The following is a 23799-nucleotide window of genomic DNA, read 5'->3' as shown; positions in this document are numbered from 1 at the left end:
CTAAACCAGTCTAAACCATTCCCTCGATATCTAACAATCAGAATTAACTAATCACACTTCCACATGGCACAAAAAATGTGTGCTCACATGCAAGTCAACATATTCCTATAGAAAAAAAAAATTCCTATGCAAATGTGCCTCCCATAAATATTTTCTTTATATTTTATCTTAGACAATAATGAAATGTGGATCAAACACTTCAATAAGGCATGCTATTTTCACCAAAAATAAAAAAATAAAAAAAGGCATGATCTTACACACTTGCATAAGAAAAAACGTGAAGATTTACATGAACTAACCAAATCATTACCTCCATCCCAAGCCTAAGGTGTTTCATACACCCTCTCACATATGTATTTTTTATTATTATTAATTTTTTTTAAATAAATAAAAAATTATACTGTAAGATGGCATAAAAAAACTGAATTGAGATGAAGAAAATGCCTTTAAAGTTCAGATTATGAATGCTTACGTGCCTGTTTCTTTTATTTATGATTATTTATTTATGTGATAACCTTTTTCTAAAGGTGATTTCCATCACTGATCATTAGGGGAAAGCGGTAAGTGGTCTTCTCTACAAATAAATTGAGAAACAGTTTCAACTGGACTACACTTACCTGGACCTGCTGGTATTTGGAATGCCTTTGTCAAAAGTAACAAATAAGCACATACCTTTGGAGCAAAGTCCATCGTCGCCAAGTATAAGGGAGGGGACTGAAACTCTCTTTTTGGTGGGGTGAAGGGTTTCTTCATTCTCTCTGGGTGAAGGAAAATTTAGGCATCGTTTGATAATGTTTCTGCGTCTGAAAACAACAGAAAAGGATTTTCACGTTTTGGGAAACAAAAAAGGATTTTTTAGTGTTTGATAAATCTGTTTCTTGAATTTGATAAATCTGTTTCTTGAAACGTTTTTTGCAGATATAACGCTACTAAAAACCCAATAGTATCATCTGATGCCCAAAAGGAAGAGAGGGTTCAGTTGCCTCCTTTTAGGTTTAAATAATTGAGAGATTTATCGGACATAATAGCATTTTTTTCTCTCAAATTCATTTTTAGAAATGACGAAACAAGTCCGACTTGTTTCGTCAAAGTCGTTTTTAGAATTGTAAATAGGCATAAATTTTGGTTTACGTTTCTAGAAACGGGTGAAACAGAACAACTTTATCAAACGCTTTTTATGCTGTTTCTCCGTTTCTGGGAACAAAAAAATGCAGAAATGAAAAGCTTTTTAGGTTATTTCTCTCTGTTTCTAAGAACAAGAAAACACAGAAACGGAACATTGTCAAACAGTGCCTTAGTTTTTATTTAAATTTAAATTTAGAAGAAAACTGCCGCTTAGAGTGGAATTTGTACTCCTAATGTCAGCTTATGGTTTTAGAGGACTGAACTTGGTGTAACAGCAAAGTTATTCCATTATAACTTAGTGGTTGTGTGTTTTAGTCAGGGAACAATTTTTCCACAACTACTCTTTTGAAGTGTTAAATTTCAGGGCAATCTGATATCTTTCATGTCATTGTAGCGATTACAGAATCATTTGAATAAATCAATTCTATGAGATTGAACAATCACCCCGTTAAAAAGTCAAAGGAAAAAACTCAAGAATATGAGGGAAAGAGAAGAAAATACAAATCCTAATCACTTGATTGTTTAGATATTGAGAGATTGAGGATCTTAACAGTCATGTGGAATTACAAACCCTTCTATTTTTTTGTTAGGGAGAGAGATCATTGTCTTGTCTATCTCTCTCCTCCCACCATAGGCAAAGGAAAGCACTAACATGGCAAATGCTGCCCAACATCTTCATTTCTTTTTTACTTTCTATTGTTTTTGGAAATATTGATTTGATGTTTGCACTTTGCAATAAAAGAGCATTTGAAAATTATTTTAGCTATGGGCTCACAGGCTTTACCAGGTATGTTTTAGATCGTCTCCAATACAATTGACGCCCAACACGGCATACAATTGGAGTAATTCCATTTTTTTGAACAAGCTAACTTTTGACTAAATCACTGCTTGGCCTTTGAGTGCAATCCCTTTGTTCTTAAATGTATATAAACACTGACAGCACTTAACTTTCTATTTTAAATTTACCTCGACTATGGTTCTTTAGATGGCCAAGTCGGCATCTCAAACAATGGAAACTAAAGATTAGTTGTATATAAACAAATTGGGATGGCTGTACTTTTAATTCTCAGTCTTAATATATTTGTTACTCTTTTACCAAAAAAAAAACAACCGGAAGGATGGGCACACACCCCAACACATGGAGTGTGGGCTAGATCCTCCCAGCTGTTGGATGACCAACAATCCTCCCAACCATTGGATGCCACATTGAGCAACCAACACATTAGAGGAGAGCTCGACTCTATTCTCCATTAATATCCATTTTGGAGAAGGTGTCCTAAGAGGCAATGTAAGAAGGAATATGCACGCTACACTAGGTTGGAAAGAGGTATATCATTATTATGGGGTTCACATAGAACCCAAATAGTTCAAAGTAGGAGGGAGTGCAAATATGGGCACCGTAATTTAAAAAGTTGGATTGGATCGATCAAAATCGCATGAATTGGATCAGAATGAACAAAGTATAAAACGGTTCAAAAAAATAAAAAGAGGGGCAGAGGGAATTGTTGTTAAATCCATCCAATCTGATACCAATCTAGATCAATATCAATATCCATTGAAAAATAGATCCCCAGTTTTAAACCCTTAGTGGGCACCAATATTTATTATGTGAAAAATATAGAAAAGATGTACAATAGCAGATTGCAATCTTCTTTTTTTTTTTTTCGGAAAAACTTATTTTCCATACCAATATCTCCCTCACTTATTGAGACGTCTAAAAAGATAATTAATGTTTTTTTTTTTTTCTGGTAGAATAATTAATGATCATTTAAGAAAGGGAAATTGATAAAGACAGAAAATAGTTCAAAATTTTTCCGTCAGATCGACACATGGAAGATTACCAACATCAGCATCTGCAATTGTTCAAGAGTATAACCCGGTGCACCAGGTAAGTGGAATGATCTCAGCATCCTCTACCCTTTCATTGCCTTGACGAGATTTAAATAAAAGAGCCCAAGGAGGCCTCAAAAGGGAGAGAAATAAGGGGCATTGACAAGACACTTGAAAACGTTAAGGCCGTGTTTGGTAGCCAAGAGAAGAGAAAAGGAAAAAAAGGAAAGTATATTTTTTACACTTTTTTTTTCTTGGGTTAAGAATTTTTTTTTTACACTTAGTATGTCTTCACCCAAGAGAAGATTCTCTTTTCAAATTCAAAATTTCCCTTGAGAATTGTGAAATTTTCTTTTGCTCCCCTAAAATTTTCTTATCAAAAACACATGTAAACATGAGAAAATATGAAAATATAATAAGACAAAAAATAATGATTACATAATGATTTCCTATGTGTCCATCTCTCTCTTTTTTTGTTTTCTTTTTCTTTTCTTCTCTTGGTAATGAAACATACATACTCTTTCTATTTTCTCACCATTTCTTCTCTTTTTTTTTTTAGATTCTTTTTTCTTTTCTTTTCTTCTCTTCGCTACCAAACATAGCCCAAAGGTTGAAACCCAAAGTCTTGCTGCCACCCCTCTAGAGAGCTACCCAATAGGCAAGACACAATTCTGAAAAGCCCTTAGGCAACTAATGTCCTTTCCAGCTCCATAACATTAGTGGCAAGGACCTATGTATCACCCAACTCAAAACTTCTAATTTTTCCAGAATTGCAGCTGAAACCTCGAATGGTAATTAATGGGCAATGAAATAATAAGTAAGAGATTTAGCAGTTAATAAATAAGACAAACACTTCGCAGGCACAAAACCCTTGTTGAAATTAGATTATCAATTGTGAGGATATACTTTCGTTGGCAGTTATATTTAGGATGAATTGAACCTTTGCAGGTACACAGATAGTTCACGAACAAAAACGCTGCAAACCTTGTATTGCCTTGCTTCTGTATAGCTGATTTTGCAACCCTATACCAGCAGAAGTTGAAAGAATTAAGCTTCCATCATTCAGAGGTTGTCAAAGAGGCCACCCTGTTTAACCATTTATCTGAGCATAATCAGCAACCAGAGCATCAACCTCCCCAAACAATATATGGACATCAGCGTGCCATTGATCATTCCAGAGTTTCTGCTCACTCTATTATACTGTGTGACAATAGTGGCAGCCATAGTCCCCTTCAACAGACTAGTAAGAGCTGTGACCTGTCTACTTGCACTATCATGGCAAGTTCATGTTAGGCTGCAATAACAAGCCCCCAAATACAATATCATTCAGCACTTGATCTCTAGGGTCCTGAGTAATTTTGATAAAAGCCATTTTGAAGGTTGGTAATCCTGTAGAACCCACATCCATCCATTCTTCTTTGCAGTGCAACCTTCCTCAAAGAGGACTTGACAATAAGACAAACATTTTTAGCACTTCTGTGGCTTATGTGGGCTAACATTGTGATGTCGGCTACACTATAATAGAGATGAGTAAAGATTCTAAGCATATACCCCAAGGGGGTTGCTCAGTTGGCAGAGACTAACATCTCAAAAGTAATAGGTCATGAGTAACTCTTCTTGGGGCTTAACTATCAAGAAAAAAAAAGATTCTAGGCATATGGCAAATAAGCCAAAGAAGGGATATATTGAATACTAAAGAAATATTCAATCCATTAATCCATAAACATGAAGGAGGAATGAATTTCTCTTGGCTTTGACAAGTGGTTGGATTCTTGAGGAAACTCATCATCAGTTTCTACTTTCCACCAGTTGGCAGAAATAATTTAACAGATCTAACAATTGGTTGAAATTAGAACCAGAACTACACATTTCTTGTATACTAAAGAAGCTGATCAGTAAACCACCATAATACCATGGCATCACATTCAAACCAATACTAGCCTACTACTGCAGATGAAAGCAAGAACCAAAACAGGAACAAATCTGAGGGAAAGTAGGAAGTAAGCAATTGATAAATTTGGAGGATACTTAATTTAGAAACCAACCTGGAATGTGAAAAAATGTAAAAACAACAAAAAATTCTTCTATAAATTGAAAGAATGGCAATAATCAGCAAGAAAAAAAAAAATCAGAACAGCTAAATAACAACAATAATAGCAGATACAACTCGTTGATCCTACTCGGAAAGGAAAATCAAGTGATGAGGACTCCTCAAATGGAACTAGTAACCCACTAGAGTTAGAACTCTTAACCTTGAACTGAAAACTAATAAAAGCCAGGTTCTAAGACAGCTTGACTACTTTAGTCAAGTCTGTACCTAAACTAAGGAAAGAGGTTGTGCACACCCCTGAAGCTAGCGGCTCAACCAATGGGGGGCTGGGATGGGAGAGGCAGGGGGGATTTTTCCGGGGGAGGAAAGAGACGTACTGTAATGGCACAGGTTACCAAGTCGAGTTCATTCAAGATCACTGATCCCCGGAATGAAGGCTGTCAATTAAGCCGGTCAAGCAAACAACCAACGCTACGGGCTTCTGCACCCCTACGCATCAACCGAGACTAAAAAAACTGATATTACATCCTATCAAGCGCTAGCGTCCCAGCCTTTCCCCCTAAACTAATTAAATAATTGAAAATCTCTTCAACAATTGGCCCATTTCAATAATTAAAAAAAAAAAAAAAAAAAAGGGTTAAAATAAAACCCAAACCATTTAAAACTGATACTACAATCCCATTCTAAAAAGTATATTAAAAAAAAAATCTCACATGTAAAACTTGCTGAGAAGTAAAATTTTTCAAAGATAAACAAATGAGAATGCTTGATGGAGATACTGCTTCATCAAAAGTCCTCAAAGACAAAGCATGAGCCAAGCAACACAGCAATATCAAGAAAGAAATATAGTAAGAATACTTAAAACCTTTAAATAAACAGACTCTTACCCTATTTGTAAGTCAAACTTTATTCAAATCATTGAACGCATATATAGATTGAGTTGCAAACTTAAGTTTCCATAAATCATAGTTCAAACTCCAAAGATAATGGAGACGATTCCAAATCCCGTTTCAATGAAATATCCAAAAAAAAATTTCTGACACAACAGAGCAAGATAGTTTTTGGCACATATGGATATTTTTGCTAAGAGGCTTTTTTTGTTGGTTACTTAATCATTGGATAGATAGAAATTTCCTGATAGGTTTCATGTTAAATTTAATGGTCTATCTCAATCGTATGGCCCACCATATATGGGGCTTTCCCCCTTGTTTTTCCAATGGTTCTATTCTTCAAATATAATTGACTTTTTCAAACAATTTTCAGAGCATTATTCTGACATGTGGCAATGCCATATTAGACTAGAAATCAACCCATGATTAGATGATGATATGGACATACAAAGTCCAACTGCAAAAAAACAGCACCACATGATAGAAATTAGCATTGGTAAAAATCTGCCCCCACAATCTAAAAAAATAAAACTGTTTTGGCTAATTTGCCACATTATGGCGTTTATTAACATGCAAACTTTGTAATACATATCCATGTCATCATCTAACCATGTGTTGATTTTCAATCCAATCAGGCATCATCACAATTTGGAATAATACTTGAAAATTGTTTGAAAAAGTCAATTCTATCTAAATACCATGGACTAATGAAAAAACAAAGAGAGAAGCTCCACACATGATGGACAATACGGTTGAGACAAGTCACTAAATTTGACATGTGACTTATCTAAATAATTTCCCATCTGTAAAAAGATCCAAATAACCAACTCGTCAATCCACATGGCAGATTTTTAATTATCTAAGATCCAACAACCTTTTCCCCTCTTAAATAGTGCTTCAATAGAACTTTGATGCAAGAGCATCTCGTTCTCAGCCTTTGATCTTCAAAGATTTAATTTTAAAATATTTCACCAGTAACCCATCTTAGTATTGCAGGATGGAATGAACAGGATTAGCTTCAAGTTATAAGGGGCTCATGTAATATTATTAATTAAAAAGTCTACTTTCTTGTCGGGTCAGTTTTAAGCCCTTTAATTACATTAGATGTGAAATGCTTGCAAGTATGGCGTGTAACACTTTGTAGCCACAATACAAGAAAACTAAGTCACCCACTTTGTTTGGTGGCCAAGAGTGACCCGCATGCCAAACAGATCCGTATGGCTAGCATTCCTCTTGGATTAGATATGATTTATCTTAACCAACGGTATTCATAAAAACCTAACCATTCTTAGTAATCAAAGTCAAGTTTGTCTATATTTATGTTGACTACCAGTTCTTGTTTTCAGTCTTTTCATTTCTTTATTTTCCAATTTATTTTAGGACTTCTCAATGCCATATATATGGGGCATGGGAACCAATATAATAAATTGGTCCTGAAAATTGAATGGGATATAATAGTTTCCCATGATATCATTGTCTTAAAAATCAGAATCAAATGGAGCAAATCGACCGACTCAAATCGGAATCGGTTGAGCCCAATTCTTGCCGATCCAAAGAAGTGCCAAGTGAATCGGGTGCGTGTAGCCAATATTAATGCCCAATCCAACCAATTCAATGTGTACAAAATCCATGCTACCTAAGAGAAGGTGTTATACTAACTTGAGAACTTCCAAATTTGATTTCTCCATGGATTTTAAGTAGATGCTCTTAAATTCTGTATGCCCTATAGTTTTTTGAAAGTAGAAGATATCCATAGGAGTAGATCGATTAGAAAATAGTCGGAAAAAGAAATTAGGCTTCCAAAAAATTTTTACAACTTGTTCTTCTGACCATAGAACTTCCAAGCTTGATATTTTTGTTGATTTGAACTCAAATTAGCAGAAAATTTGGGCTCCCTTGTTCTTTGAGAGTACATTGTGTCTACCGGAGCCGATCGTCTAGAAAGATGTAATGAAGATCTAAGTCCTACAATTTACTACATCTTCAATCTTCGGCACCAATAAATTCCAAACTTGATTTTCCCCCAAATCCGTTCAAAGTTTGTGTAGCTTACCATTTTTGGGTGTAAAACATCTCTACCAGAGCTGATCATCCAGGAGTTGAGGGAGATCATAATCACCTGAGACCTGAGATTTTCCAACACGCAGTTCAAATTTTTTCCCATTTCTCACTACCACTGCGGACTTTGGCCATGATTTATATGTTACTATAAGGATTTACAACTTTTGTGAAGAGACCAAGTACAAATTCGTGATAGTTTGATTGGATAATGAAAGAAGAACCATTCGACCATGGAAATAGAATTTTTTTTTTTTGTTAATCTTAAAAATTAATAAAAATTAGGAAATGTAAGTTCCAATCAACTTTTAAAGTATCACACCGTATTGCATAATATCGGCCGATATGTATCGACGTACCGATGGGTATGGATACAATACATTGAGATGAGTATCTCTTTTTTTTATCCCACCGTATCGGCCGATATGGTGTGATAATACAATACCATCGAGACGTCTCTTAGAACCCCTATGTGGGTTTTTTCTCGGTTGAGAGTTTTAGAGTTTTTTTTTTTTTTTTTTTTTTTTTCCCTGAGTTTTATAGGTTCTGAATAAAAAATGAACCCATATGGGGGTTTTGTCAAATTTTCCTACATTATTTTTTTTTCTAAAAAATAACCATAACTATTTCGACTAGGTTCAATGAGTCAATATTGCGCCTATGTTCTGTCAGTGAACAACATCATCCTAGTCACTCCTATACTTATAGACCCTTCCAACTACGAGTTTGAACAACCACGACATTCTTCATGGAATTAGACAATTACTACACATAAGAATCCTCATCCTTTATAAAAATTTCAATTAAATGCAATTATCTCATTATATGGTGTTCTCCATTTTAGTGTTTATGGATGATACATGTTATATATTGCTTATTTATTCTGTTTTGATGAATAACTTTGTTATCCAACCTACACTACACATTTGTCTACATATCCCATATGTAAGCCAAGATCTGCCTGTGACTGGGTCAACTATCACTAACCATCTGTCTTATATGAATAAAAAATATTTTTCTAATTTTCAACATTTTTTAGGGATAGAGATGGCCACGCAACCCACTTACCTTGGCATCATACATATCTAGAGAGGGGAAGGAGAGTCGATGGGTGTCGATTCGTATACAGGGGGCCCACGTCATTAAATGAGGAGAGAGAAACTGAGAAGGTGTGTATCAAGCAGTCCTGTGTCCACCTTTTTTCCTTATTTTTATTGAACAATTAATATTTTTTGAATATAAAATATGGGGAAAAGGAGACCATGCGACTACAGTATACACACCTCCACAGACTCTCTCTCCCCCCTCATTTAATGACGTAGACCCCCTGTATACGAATCGACACCCACTAAAACTCCTCTCCCCCTCTAGGCGTGTATGATGCCAATATAAGGGGGCAACGTATCAATCCTCACCCATAAAAATATCATTTTTTTTTTTCGCTTTTGAAATGGAAAAACTCTCAGCCTAATGCACTAATATTTTACACACATAAACATGAATTTACAATTGCTAATATATTTTTTCTATCAATTTAAAAAAAAAGGTCCTATTTCCATGGTCGAATGCATATTTCTTCCCTTCTGAGGCAAAAAATCATGACATTACCTATATTTCTTCACAAGTTGTGTAAACAGCAACATACAAACCACATATTGAAGATTAATGGCCAAAACCCACAAATCAAGTGAAAAATCATAGAAATTTTACCTCGAGTTGTGTATTCTTATAAATACAAAAAGATGGGTGGTTTAGATCTCCATGTATTTTCAGGTCGTTCTACTCCGTTAATTATGTTCCCCTTCCAAAGACGGTGGTTGAAATATTAAGCTTGGAAGCTCTCAGATAGGAAGAAGAATGTACAAAATATTTTGGGCCATTGATCTCCTTCTCCGACTATAATTCTAATTAATCAACTCTAGTGGATATCTTTTACTCCCATAAACAATAGGACATACCAAATTCCATGAGATTTGACTTCAAATCTAGGGAGAAATCAAAGTTGAAATCTCTATAGGCAGGAACAATCACTCTTGGGTTGCAAGAATTTCTATACAAAAAATTGGGCAGACTTGCTTCAAAGATGAATAGGGCTAAGCAATCTGCCGAAGCTGTGGAGTGTTCCGCCTTAGAAGGTAGCACCCGCGCTAGCAGGTGTGGACGAAATGGGTAGAGCAGCCGATTCACGAAAATGATCAGCTAACCACACTCGATCCACCTAACTTGCTTCAAAGCTGTGGAGTGTGGTTAGCAATCTGCCAAAGCTGTGGAGTGTTCCACCTTAGAAGGAAGCAACCGTGCTAGCAAGTGTGGACGAAGTGGGTAGAGCAGACGATTCACAAAAATGATCAGCTAACCACACTCGATCCACCTAACTCCCTTCTGGATCAGCAATAAACGAGATCAGGTTTGCCTGATCCGGTTCCGAATTATTAAAAAAAAAAAAAAAAAAAAAAAAAAAAAAAAAAAAAAAAAACAAAAAAAAAACAAAAAAAACAAAAAAAATGTTGCAAATCATGCTGCCCATCAAGTTTTAAGATACCCTAGTTGTCAATATTCAAGAATTATGGTTCTTTTATAGAATCTTCCATCCATCTCAACTGCACATAGAAGACCTGCGAGAAAATCTCTTTCTTAACGATCTTTTTTTGTAATTTACCAAAATTTCTCTCAACTGCTCATAAAAATGACAACCCATTATTGTAAGCAGTAATAACAATGGCATAGGGGTTAAAGGCATCAGCATTATCCCCTACATAAGCATAAAACATGTGAAGGGATATGAGTTGCAGTATATAGTTCAACATGTATTACACTTCAGTTGGCATTTCCCCCATCAGTCTTACTAGCAAAACATGATATCTAGCAAGTACCACAGAGCAATAGACAACAAATATCAAGACAGCTATATTTAATTAGCAGAAAACTTTATCAGATAAATACCACACAGCCTCTTCATTTAAAAATAGGAATGCTATAAAACCAAAAGGCATCAATATCTCCTAATGAAAATATATGATCTGCAAATAGCTTTAGGCATCTAACCAAACTCTCTGATATGAAAGTAAAAGAAGAAAGATTTACCCAACCATTCCACAGGCAAACGAATCAAACATGCGACAATAATCGAAATTAAAGTTCAGATCTTTGACGAATCAACGAAGCGGTAAGTGAAGGCATACAATAGAAAAATGAAGAACAACATAAATTTGAGCTCAAAAGTATAAATATAATACATAAGCAGATCGAAAGAGCAGAAAAGTACCTTCCGAAGCAATCCTTGAGAATCAATCTGCCTTCTCACACTACCTGACAAACTTCCCTTCCCAGGCTCTACCTCTTCGGTTTGGCACTGAGATTTAACGATTCTTCCTGTGGAACATCGATCTCCTGATCCAAACCTTGAGGTTTCGGTATCGCCAATGACGACATGCCCTAGCGATGAACTCACTTGGTTGCTCCGCCTCTCCACTCCCCAAGTGGATCCGACAGGACATTTCGCCTATTTTTGGGGCCTTTATGGGAAGCTCATATTCATCAAGAGTCGACACGTGTCCAAGCATTCCTTGAATCCTAGCCGTTTTGCCCGAACCTAGAATCAGCGAGTTGGACCGATTCGGTTCCATCTCTGCGGTCTTTTTCGCCTGAACCGCCTTGCTCTTCGTCTGTTTTTGAAGTTGAGCTAAATCGCCACTGGAGAAGTGAAAGCAAAAGCTTGGAAAGATTCCCGCTCCATGTTTATCTATGCTTCAATTGGAGTCTAAATGAGGTACCTGTTCAAACTCCCCTCTTATGAATTCCATCGCTTTAAGCTTCACCATTTTCATCTTTCAATCCATTCTCAGTCTTCACGTCTTCGCCCATCTGCAAAAACCCAAGAAACCCACACCAGAAGACCAGACAAAGAAGCCAAAGACATTGGACCCCTCTTCAGAGAATTCAAGGAGATCATAGGCAATGAGAACCTTGTTGCGGAAAAGACTCCATCTGGGACTTCAGTGTCCCGAGATACCCACTTGAGTAAACTGAAGGTAAGGGACGAATACCCACCTAGTACCGAACATGTTTGTGAAAAGGCCGCTGAGGGCATGCGGCTCGAAAATGAAAATCCAGGTGTGAGCGATGTCAGCCCAATTGTGCACAAGATTACGGAAGTTGTAAGAGCCGAAAATCAAACTATCTCAATGGAGGAACGCCTAGAGAATTCGGGTTTTCTGTATGATCCAGAGATTGTCGAGAAAGTGCTTAAAAGGTGCTTTAAAGTTCGCGGGTTAGCTCTAAGGTTTTTCAATTGGGTGAAGCATAGAGCTGGGTTTAACCACACCACCGGGACGTACAATACCATGATATTCATTGCTGGAGAAGGGAAGGAGTTTGATCTGGTGGAGAAATTGGTTGAGGAAATGGAGAAGAATTTGTGCCATAAGGATGTAAAGACATGGAGTATACTAATCTCTCACTATGGGAAGGCTAAAATGATTGGCAAGGCCTTGCTGGTCTTTGAGAAGATGAAGAAATCAGTTTCTGAACCAGATGAAAGGGCATACAAACTGATAATTTCTTCTCTATCAGCTGTGGGAAAAGCAGACATCGCGATGGAGCTATACAAGGAGATGGTTCATAAGGAAATGGTGGTGGATTTGAAATTGTATCAACAGTTGTTGAACTGCCTTTCGAGGTCTGGAAATGTTTCCTCTGTTCGGTCAGTTGGGGATGACATGATTAAAATTTATCAGTTTCCTGAGCATACAGTTTATTCTCACATGCTGAAGAGCTTTTGCATTTCAGGGAGAATCAGGGAAGCGTTAGAACTGATTCATGAACTGAAGAGTAGGAACATAACAGTTGATACTGGAAGTCTTCAAATTTTGGTGAAAGGGCTGTGTAGAGCAGATAGAATTGCTGATGCTCTAGAAATTGCTGATATTATTAAGAAAAATAATGTGGTTCATGGGAAGGTTTATGAGATAATTATCAGCGGTTACTTGAGAAAAAATGACATCTCCAAGGCTTTGGAATTGTTTACTTCTGTCAAAGAATCTGGGCACTTACCTGCAGTCACCACTTATACTGAGCTGATGCAACACCTTTTCCAGTCAAATGAGTATCAAAGAGCCTGTGAATTATATGATGATATGTTAGAAAACGGGGTTGAGCCAGATTCTGTAGCTATCATGGCAGTGGTTGCAGGTCATGTTCGCCACAGCCATGTTTCACAAGCATGGGAAGTGTTCAGGAGTATGAAGGAGAAAGGCTTCAAGATTTCTCAGAAATCCTACTCAGTATTCATCGAAGAGCTCTGTAGAGTTTCAAGAGCGGATGAAGCTTTCAAGCTCTTGAATGATATGTGGGACTCCAAATTAAACATTGGCGATGGAATATTCCATTTGGTTATCACTTGTTTGGAGAAAGGAGGAGAACTGGAGAAAGTAAAAATTCTAAAGCAGATGCAGACTACCTTCAGACTCCAAGAAGGTGAATTAGCTGCTCTAACTCTCAATAACCAGTCACACTCTGGAGGGAGCAACAGTAATTATGATTTATCCGATTCTACAGAGCTAGGCCAGAATGTAAACTCTAACCAAGTGCAGTCAGGAAAGACTGAGGTTCACTTGGTACAGCTGCCACCAGTGGTTTATAACAGCCATGATCTTCATAAAATATGTGGGATTTTGTCATCTTCGATGGATTGGTGCTTAATGCAAGATGCTTTGGAGAAGTGTGCTGTTCAATTCACCCCCGAACTTGTTGTGGAGATACTTCGTAATTGCCAAAGACATGGTTATGCAGCATTACAGTTTTTCAGATGGGTGGGGCTGCGACCTGGCTATAACCATACTGCAGAAACCTACAATATGAGCATCAAGATCTCAGGATGTGCAAAAGATTTTAAACACATGAGAAACCTGTATCTTGAAATGAGAAGAAGAGATTGCTTAATAACATCAGAAACGTGGACTATTATGATAATGCAATATGGTCGTGCAGGTCTGACAGAAATAGCTCTGCAAAAATTCAAAGAGATGAAAGCTGATGGTTTTCAACCAAGTGGGAGCACATTCAAGTATTTGATCATCTGTCTTTGTGGGAGGAAGGGACGGAAGGTAGATGAGGCCATCAAAACATTCAGTGAGATGATATGTGCTGGATTCATGCCAGATAAAGAATTGTTTGAGATTTGTCTTGATTGTTTGTGTGAAATGGGTAAATTATCAGATGCTAGAAGATTGACTGAGTCTCTGCGTAAAGATGGATTAACAATTCCCATTTATGATTCATTGCTCATAAGGGCTCTTTGCCGAGCGAGGAGGTTAGAAGATGCTTTAGCATTGGTAGATGAAAGGGGGCAGGGACAATCTACACTATATCGGTATATTTTTGGAAGCATTATTCATGGATTACTAAGAGAGGGAAGGTTGGATGATGCCTTTCTCAAGGTTGAGGAACTGAAACAGTTAAGTATTTATCCAACAGTCCATGTGTATACATCATTCATAGTTTATTTTTTCAAGGAGAAGCAGATGGCAAGAGCTTTGGAAATTTTCAAGAAAATGGTAGACGATGGTTGTGAACCAACCATTGTTACCTATTCTGCATTGATTCGAGGATATATGGATATGGGAATGGTTAGTGATGCTTGGAGTGTCTTCCGCCGTATGACACTAAAAGGACCATTTCCTGATTTTAAGACTTACTCAATGTTCATAAATTGCCTCTGTAAGGTCAGTAGATCTGAAGAAGCGCTGCAGCTTATACATGAAATGATGGACAAGGGGATTTTCCCTAGTACTGTTAATTTCCGGATTGTTTTTCATGGATTAAATAGAGAGGGTAAACAAGATTTAGCCCAGAGTGTATCAAAAACAAAGTGGGTTCTCAAGAGTAAAAGAAAGTTTCTAACATAATACTCATTTACTCTTTCCATTGTATTGTTGCTTGTGCCCCTTACAGTTATTTCTTTCTGAAATATTCAGTCCCCATTTGTCAATATTATGTTTACAAAGAATGTTCTTATTTTTATCTCCAACATTTTCTAAGTTCTGACTGTAGTAAACAAGAAAGTTTGGTTGATTATTCTCGAGTGTGACTTGACCTCCAAAACCTCAACCAATGTGGATACACTGTCACTGAACTGTTGGTCACTGAATGAAAACCAGTTCTCTTACTGTCACTAGGTTGTAGAAAATATTTTTGTCAGCAGGTTACATATGTCTGTCGCCATAAATTATTTGTGGAGACAAATTTTATGATATCGTAGCTGATTACCATCGCAAAAAATGCAATATGTTGCAGTGACACTAGGAGTCTCAACAAAATTTTAAAGCTGCAAACCCTTCCTGGGAACCTGTGAAAGTGGCATCTGCACCAGGTTATAGCCTTACTTTTATTGAACTAATGGTTTATAAATAGACACTGAATATCAACAAAGAAGCTCAATGGCCATTGCAAAACTTGTCTAAAAGCACAGCCTTCCCTGAAATCCATGCTGAGAACCAGCCTTCCATTGTCCATGATTCTGCCCACCTTCCATAAAAATAAATTCTTGTCCAATTTCTCAATTAATCTCTCATCTGCCAAGGACACGATGTAGTTTCTGCCCTCAGTCAAGATTCTCACATTTGCATTTCAAGTATGAAATTTGATTTTTCTCTGGTAGAGGCATTTCAAGTATGATGCAGGGCTTTACAAAAATTGGAAATCATGATATTGGAAGGCCATTATGCTTAGTGGTGAAAATACAAGAATGTCATTTCATAGCCAACCGTTTGTATTTTTTGTCACCTTAGATGAGGTATTTCCTTTGTCTTGTTTGGAGTTGAAATTTGACTAGTGAAATGGGTACGGTATGCCTTATCACATGGACCCAAGTCACCCAACCATGTCCATCACTTGGCTATTTGGTGCCAATCCAAATGATATATGTAGTATATTTGAGTTATTTACACAAATGATCAGAGAACTTTTTACATTTCCTTTTCTTTTCCCAGTTTTACTTCAATCTTAATCAAATGGGGTTTTAAGAAAGGAATGTAAGCAACAGATCCAATTTTTTGTTCTTCGTCGCCTCAGCTTCTCTCTCTCGCCATTTCGGCTTTCAGCAGTGCCGTTGGCTCTGACATTAGTCTCCTTATTAGCATTTGCCATGTTCTCCAACACTGGCGCCTCTGGTGTTGTCCCATTTTGTGAAGAAGTCTACTGAACTTTATGAGATTTGCTTGAAACTGGGAAATTTTGTCCTGGCGATACTGGTATTATCTGGTTCCAATTCACTTCTTTTACAGGAGAACCTGGTCTGATTCCAAGTGACAGCCAAGCACATTAGAGATACACAACACATATTCAAAACTCTCTCTGGCCTAATATCAGATGTTGACCTTGAATAGACAATTGGAATTCTTCTGATCTCTCTTTTAGTTCATGCAATTGCATCTTGGCAATTAATGATGGCAATACTTCCTGATAAACTAAGTGGCAGATGTTACCTGGTATTATATATGCCAGAGACATCGCCAGCTTCCTCTTGTGACCTATTCATGTTGTCCCCTTTTGGTGCCTCAACACAGATTTCACCAACTGAAGAAGCTGCACCAGCTCCTGAAAAACTGGAACCTGCCCCCACAACTCTTTCAAAATTCGTGGACTCTTGATTAGTGGAACCAGCAAACAAACTTTGCTGACAAATTCCACCCCCTTGAACCATAGATATGACATCATTTAATATGCCTTGAGAATTTTCCACCTCAGGACTGATATAAACCTTCTTTCCCTTGTTGACATGGCACTGTTCTGCAAAATTATTGGTTGGAGAGTGATCCATGCCTTGGCTACTCCTCTCCAAGTGTTCATCTTGTCCAATCACTTCTTCCTCTATTTCTACACGACAAGTCTCACAAGGAACCAGCGAATTAGCTTGCAGAGCTTCAATTGCAAGCTCATTATTGAGAGACACTTGATAGTAAACTGATTCTTTGGCCTTCGGAATTCTGTTTCCGTGTTCTTCAGGGACAACAAAAGTAAAATTCTCACTCTTGAAGGCCGCTGGTTCTAGGGCCTTATGGACTTTATTGGCAGGATTTAAACCCTCCCGTATCTGAACATAGAGTTGGTCCTCCAAGGCCTTGCTGAAATCCTCATCACCCTTGGCTGCAGAAATAACCATCTGGAATGCCGATGGGTATGGAAACAATGTCAGAGAAAATATGAGAGAAAAAGAAAGCATGAACATGAACTCGTAGAGATCTTTTGGGATTTTCACCACCAACCAAAGCATTAGTCGCTCCATCTAGACCACCATATCTATGGTCTCCACTTGTGTGTCATATTTTGTTTTGGTACTGTTTTGAGCATTATCCTATCATTGGCCGCAGAGATTCAAATATATACATGGTGCGTTTAGGACAATAATCATGTAATATTTAAGCAGTCACTTTAGGGTATTTATTTCAGAGTTGAATACATGGGTACGCTCATCTATACCAGTCAAATAACAAATGAAAAAGATATATCAGATTGGTCACTGGCAGAAGTTTCATCTCAGATATGTAATTATGACCTTTTTAAAGAGCTTGAAACCGCTGCCAATTATCTGCCTTGAGACAAAGTTAATTAGTGCTGGAGGTACAAACGCCAATTTGATATCTGCAGTTGCTATTGCCCTGCACAACAAGAAGGTAATTCAGACTCAGATTTTTTATTTATTTTTGGATAAAGTAGAAATGTATTAGTAATATAACATACTGCTTCCTGATATTAGGTGTTATCGATCATCTTGATATTATTACACATTTATACTCCTCAAACTCAAGAATATAGGATCCACTGCATGGAGGATCACACCTTGTACACAGATTGCATGCAGTCATGTTGTTTATATAGCGGTGATAGTCCACAATGGGCCCTTAAAATAAAACCTATGTGCTCTTTTTGTTAAAAGCAAATGAAAAAAATAACACTCGTTGACATCAAACACATAATCCTCAAATAAGAGCAAACGACAACCACTGAAGAAAGGATTTCATTCCTAAACATAGGTCAAGCATCAAGACTGTTCAAACTCTGTAATGTGGAACTTATCTGATAGCCATAAGAAAATCAGACCATCTAGATCCTCCCATGTGCAGTGTCTGACTATTTCTATCATATGTTACTGCACAATGAGAAAGACGACAAGTCATCGAATTTCCATCTGATCCGTTAAATTGCTACCAAGCACGCACGCGCGCGCGCACACACACACACAAAGAAACAAACAAAACCACTTCTGTTCAGCAGGATTTCTTGGTAGAACACCATCACTTGGAGCTGAAGATTCTCCCCATCACCTCTACAATTTAATGCTTCAACAGATAACTCACTGTACCCTTTAGCATCTTTTTTTTACTATCTACGCCATTAACGGACCTAATTGGCAAGTTACATGTCAAATCCAATTGGATTGGGAATCTTAGTGGATGTTGTTTATTTAACGACTGTTCCTGGTGATTATTGTTTTGAAACTTCTTTAAAATGAAGTATTGCAAAACCAAGTTCTTAAGCTGAACAGTCTACAAATAGTTACTGCAACATCTAGGTATCATTACATATTTATATAAGATTTCTGGGGCTACAGGACCCGGACATGGGTCTGAAACATCAATAAATCACCATATATTTCATGCTCAGAAGATCAGGGCCTACATATATGGACCCAGTGTAAAAGATTTATTAAAACCCTCAAGTCCCAAACCTAGACAGGCTATTCATGTACTAAGACACTGTTAGTCCTGCATCCCTACTTCTGATTTCATGTGCAAAAACAAAATTGGAACTTTTAATTTATAGGAATGCCTGGAAACAGACTTTAATAGAAGTTTCATTTTACTGACAATATCTCCAGATCTGATTAGCAGGTTAACCAATAAAAGAACCACTCACCGAAAGTAACTTCTATTTGAGGACACCCTTTGGAAAGCAAAGCCTCCTACACCATCTATCCGAATCACATCCCTTTCTTCAGGTATCCCCTCATTGGTAAACCCATGAGTACTTCTATCAATACTCTGTAAATCAGAGACCTGAAAGAGAAGTTCCAAAGCAGATTTTGCTCAGTTTCATTCAACGGTACTAAATTCTGTGAAGAAACAAAATTTATTTTCAAAACTTATAATAGAGATGTCAAGTAGGTACCGAGTTTACAAGCACAATGACAAGATCATCTTCAAAAAACTCATACAGTAAAAAGTGTGCAACACCTTCTCTAGCTGACAGTGGCCATGATAACTTCATCCTTTCTTCCGAATGGTTGGGGGTGAAGGGGGAAAAATAAAGAACCCAAAATGAAGGAAGTATAAAAATTTTAAAAGAAGCTCTTATGTAAATTTGGAACAATGCAGCACAAACCTGACTAGACATATCTGTTCACCGATTCGAACTTTTTGCAAACAATTGGATGTGGCAATTTTGAAAGTTGGAATAGTAAACTGAGGCCACCTAAAAAAAAAATCCAAATAAAATTATAATTGAAAATTGTTGTGATTGCAAATTAAATCACTCAGATCCAAAAAAAAAAATGGAAACTTTTAACATTGCACGCAGTCCAATAGCCCAGTCACCAATTATGAAGCTGTACTCTTTATTTTTTTTTTGTATCTTGCTTTTTTGCCCTCTCTTTTCCACTTCATGTGTGTGCATTTGGGGGATTTTTTTTTAATTGGGGGGGGGGGAATGAAGCAAAATGAAGAAATTCAATTTACATAAAAGGTTCTCTATATGTGTATCGTAGGGGGTATTTCTGTCCTATATTTTTCATATTAGGACTCATGTGTAATTACACATAAGTTATGTATTGTAATTGTTATTATGCTCTACACAATAAATAATGTGGCTGCTCACGATTTGGAGAAATAGTTCAACAGTGAGACTGTTTTTCTCACGTGTGGTTTAACCTTCACCTCTCCTTTCTCTTCTCTCTTCTCAGTTTGCTCTTCTACATTCGCAGGTACTGGTTTCAGTTCCGGGTTTCGTTGCACTAAATATTGCATGAAACTAGAGGGAACAAAAGCAGTTTTAAGGCAAACAGGTAACAGAAAATTAAACCATGCACCTTAAGGAAGAAGCAGGTGAAACTTTTTGCATGGAATCTGACGGTGAAAGCCTTAACAGTGATCGGCTGCATAATAGAGGTTTCAGGTGCATTTTTCATGAAAAGAATCCCAAGATTGTTACATCAGTTCTTCACTCTTGATTAGTAGGCTTTTAACTTGAAAAAGATTGGAGGGCATCCATAGATCTTATTTAGACACTAACTGGTGAGCCTTGAATCAGTCATATCGCATTTTGATAGCTTCTATATGTACAAAATCCTCTCTTGACCATGTCATTTAAATGTGCATTTATTTGTCGAGTTGTACAGAAATCTCTAGCAAATTTTAATGGACCAATTAATGATATTATTCTTGGCATTTCCTATCCAAAAAATATATGCACATCCTTTTCTCATAGCAGAAACAGAGACGACATCAAGTAGTGAGTGTGGAAAAAAATAGAAGATGGCTAAAGGAGAAAGAGTACGATAAGCCCTATCTGGGAGCATATAAGTAATTTAAAACCACAAAGTTCACTCCTCACCATTTCTTATAAAGGGATGGCTCCCATGAAACACATATACCTGCAAAATTATTGAACTTATCTTAAAAAAATACAGCATAAATCTTAGACAGCTATTGTAACTCCGGTTAATAATGTGTAATGCAACTCAACAGTTTCTGACTATTTCAATGATAACTTACAAACATCAACAGGTGCATCAACAAAGCCTTCTACAAGTAACGTATGAAAGGGAGTGCCTTGGGGTCCTTCTCGATACATAACGCGGCATTCTTCATTGTCCTCTTTTAACTGTCAACATAAAAAGAAAAGGCATCACTCAATAACATTAGTTTCTTGACTGTATTTTGTCAAAATTATTCATCTAATTACCTGAGTTACATAATATTTCATACAAATGAAACATACAACACTAGTACAGTTGATATCATACAACAACAATTTTCTTGGCTGCTCATCAAGAAAATGAGAATAAAAAAACGGCGTACTCAGTGCACGAGGCTCCCACCATTGCGGGGTCTTGGGGGGGTCATAATGCACACAGCCTGATCCCCGCTTAGCAAAGAGGCTGTTTTCTGACTCGAAACCGTGACCACAATGGAGCTACCTTACCGTTACACCGAGGTCCACCCTCTTATCAAGAAAAATGAGAATCCAGGAATTAAGAGACAGATAAACAAAAACTCAGGAATATAGAGTCAGAAAAGACTTCTGGTCGAGTGTACACCTATCAACATGGTCCATCATGTGATGAAATTAACAGGTGGCCAGAAGTTGGGACAAGTAGGTGTTGGACAACCATTTCATGTAGCCTCCATTGGCCATATTTTGACTGAATGTGCAAAACAATGGGAGGATAGACATAAGAGTAAAACGGAAACTTTTTCCAACTAGATAGCATACCTTCCAATCAGCATGTGGTTTTTCATTAGTTGTTGACATGTCACTATAATTTTGGGAAGCATTTCTCAACATGTTGAGGAAGTTTGACACTTCCTTGGTTCTTTTCTCTATGAGATTCTCAGTGGGTTCTGCATAACATCCCATTAGCAACATTCCACAAATAAATCACATTATGGTGAAGCATATCACCTGTTACTTTATTTATTTCTTTATCTATCTTGGTTGAGAATGGGGAATGGTTTAAGGGAAACAAACTTCAAAGATAATATAATGACTAACCAACCTTGAAAATCTCCCTGTGGTGATGGGCGTAGAAGTTGTTTCTTGACAACATTCTTAATATATTCCTCATAAGCAAGATTCCGAGATGCAAGCGTTTTATCCAGCCTCTCTCGGAACTCCGACACCTTTTGTTTTGTCCCCATTTAGCATCTCCAGGTACACACAAAACAGAGGAATCCTATAGAAGACAATGCTAACTTCTGAGAATAGAATCAAAATTATCTGAAATCCATTCCCTTAACCAAATATATCAGCAATACAATAAGAATTTAACTGATTCATTGCTGTAGTTCCAGAAATACATGGAAATAAAACTAGCCGATTAAGAATTAAACCAGAAGTAACCAGCAAAAGGCTGCTCAGAAACTCCAACATTTGAAATGCAAAATGCACAGGAAGAAACCAACTCATTCATTCAAACATGCAACAATGTGTTAGCTAAAGGACTGCACTACTCTAAAGCACAAACACAATAAGATTTATCTAAAACTTTGCGAACCATGAAAAGCTCCCGGGAGACGAGCCTGCCTAGCACAAAATAAATCCAAAGAGAACCTCCTCCAATTTCAAGAGGAGAGAGAGTCTACAGAAACAATTGGTAAAACCCATAAATAAATCTATAGAACTTCCCTTTTCTCTCTCGGCATATAAATAGGACCATGAAAGGAACTTCCATCTGTAACTTATAGCACTTTTTTTTTTTTTTGGTAAATGAGTAACTTATAGCACACTATTGAAGTACCCAACATATTCACCCAAAAAAAGAAAAAGGAGCACCCAACACAAAGCTCGAAATGGATTTCCCTTTTACCTCTCTAATAAGATAAACCAATAAGGCCTTAGCATTCATCAAAACCCAGATGCAAATTTCACATAAAACAACCAAGATACACCCCAAAGGAATTCCATAAATTGTAACATTTTCATCTTGAAACAGATGAAACTAGAAAAAGGAGAAGAAGGAGTTACAGGGGTGGAAGAAGGGATGAACAATCGTTACCACTCTAATGTAGATTCACTGAAATTTTTAGAATTTTTGAGGTAGAGCTGAGGGAATAATGGAGGAAAACACCTTTTATCACGGAGAAACAGTAAAGTGACCAGCTGATCTTGTGATGAGTATGGACACCCAATTAATGGCAATTTTCTCACGGTTCCTTCTCGTATTTATCACTATCTACTTTACAGAAAAAAGCAAGAGAGAGAGAGAGTTCTTTCCAGAAAGCAAGATAGAGAGAAATTACCCATTTCGTATGCAAGGAATTCAAACCAATACCATTTTATGAGAAAACAAAATAGCAGCTAGAGTTCACCAAAACCCAAATGCAGATCTCAACAGAAATTAAATTTATCAAAAGAAAATTGAAGGAAGAGAGAGAGAGAGCCCAGACGAGGATAGAACATGCACAGGCCAGAAAGAAAAAAAAAAATGCAGCTCAGATCCTCAGACACGGATCGAGAAGGGAACCTTTCGCCCCCAAAAAAAGTAAAAGGTGAAAGCACAAGAACCGAATACCTCCACGGCGATGGTGAAGGAGAAGGTGAACGAACACTGTGGAAGTGCCAGCCGGAAGAACCTCAGTCGGATCGAGATCCGGCCATCGGAGGTTGGCGGAGGCGGCTTCGGATGCCGACACGTGTCATAGACGGTCAGATCTGAAGCCCCTGTTCTTTTTCTTCTGGATCGACCTCGATGGTTGTTGGACTCCGACACTTCGATATTGTATTCTTTTCTTTTCTATTCATGGTTACCAAAATTAGCCGTAAGTAATTAACAATATGCCATGTGTTTTTACTGGAAAAGATAAAATAATATGCCATGCGTCAATAAAGGTCATAGTATCGCAATCTATACATGAATTATGAATGAATATATCTGTTTTTTAAAAGGAATGGGTTCTTGGACCTACAGCACATCGACCCAATTTATTATTATTATTAGGAAAGGGTTTTCTACGATGTTAGGGCATGTTTGGTAATATTCTAAAATGACGTTTCTGGACTTTTTTCATTTTATAAGAATGAAAAAATAGAATAAAGCGTTTCATGCATTTATGGTGTGTTTCGTTTTTTTTT

General features: G+C 37.1%; 2 protein-coding genes across 7 annotated transcripts; one reads left to right on the top strand and one right to left on the bottom strand.

Moving 5' to 3' along the window:
• Positions 1-11201: 11201 nt before the first annotated feature.
• On the top strand, positions 11202-14937 carry LOC122086592 (putative pentatricopeptide repeat-containing protein At5g06400, mitochondrial). Of its 2 annotated transcripts, XM_042655523.1 has the most exons (2): positions 11202-11722; positions 11833-14937. In XM_042655523.1, exon 2 carries the CDS (start codon positions 12042-12044, stop codon positions 14856-14858), a length of 2817 nt encoding a protein of 938 aa, XP_042511457.1. In that variant the 5' UTR covers positions 11202-11722; positions 11833-12041; the 3' UTR covers positions 14859-14937. The 2 variants fall into 2 exon arrangements, with proteins under 2 accessions (XP_042511457.1, XP_042511456.1); XM_042655522.1 differs by having other exon boundaries at positions 11202-14937.
• A 913-nt stretch (positions 14938-15850) lies between these two features.
• Positions 15851-23487, bottom strand: LOC122086594. 5 transcript variants are annotated; one of them, XM_042655524.1, is made up of 11 exons: positions 23240-23487; positions 21725-21901; positions 21442-21569; positions 20721-20829; positions 20560-20599; positions 19333-19422; positions 19120-19219; positions 18868-19007; positions 17507-17609; positions 16437-17113; positions 15851-16246 (listed from the first exon to the last, which is right to left on the bottom strand). In XM_042655524.1, exons 2-11 carry the CDS (start codon positions 21864-21866, stop codon positions 16147-16149), a joined length of 1629 nt encoding a protein of 542 aa, XP_042511458.1. In that variant the 5' UTR covers positions 21867-21901; positions 23240-23487; the 3' UTR covers positions 15851-16146. The 5 variants fall into 5 exon arrangements, with proteins under 5 accessions (XP_042511458.1, XP_042511461.1, XP_042511459.1 ...); XM_042655527.1 differs by lacking the exon at positions 23240-23487 and adding an exon at positions 22968-23201; XM_042655525.1 differs by lacking the exon at positions 23240-23487 and adding an exon at positions 22724-22938.
• Between the last annotated feature and the right edge of the window lie 312 nt (positions 23488-23799).

Source organism: Macadamia integrifolia, chromosome 8, assembly GCF_013358625.1.
Source record: "Macadamia integrifolia cultivar HAES 741 chromosome 8, SCU_Mint_v3, whole genome shotgun sequence".
NCBI lineage: Eukaryota > Viridiplantae > Streptophyta > Magnoliopsida > Proteales > Proteaceae > Macadamia > Macadamia integrifolia.
This window is presented reverse-complemented; position numbering and strand designations above follow the sequence as displayed.

Coding starts and splice junctions, on each gene's coding strand:
- LOC122086594 (XM_042655524.1), bottom strand. CDS start 21,866: ATGGGGACAAAACAAAAGGTGTCGGAGTTCCGAGAGAGGCTGGATAAA. Junction 19,220..19,332: donor GAACAGATATGTCTAGTCAG/GTTTGTGCTGCA, acceptor TTCGGAAGAAAG/GATGAAGTTATCATGGCCAC. Junction 16,247..16,436: donor TCTGGCATATATAATACCAG/GTAACATCTGCC, acceptor ACTTGGAATCAG/ACCAGGTTCTCCTGTAAAAG.
- LOC122086592 (XM_042655522.1), top strand. CDS start 11,718: ATGAGGTACCTGTTCAAACTCCCCTCTTATGAATTCCATCGCTTTAAG.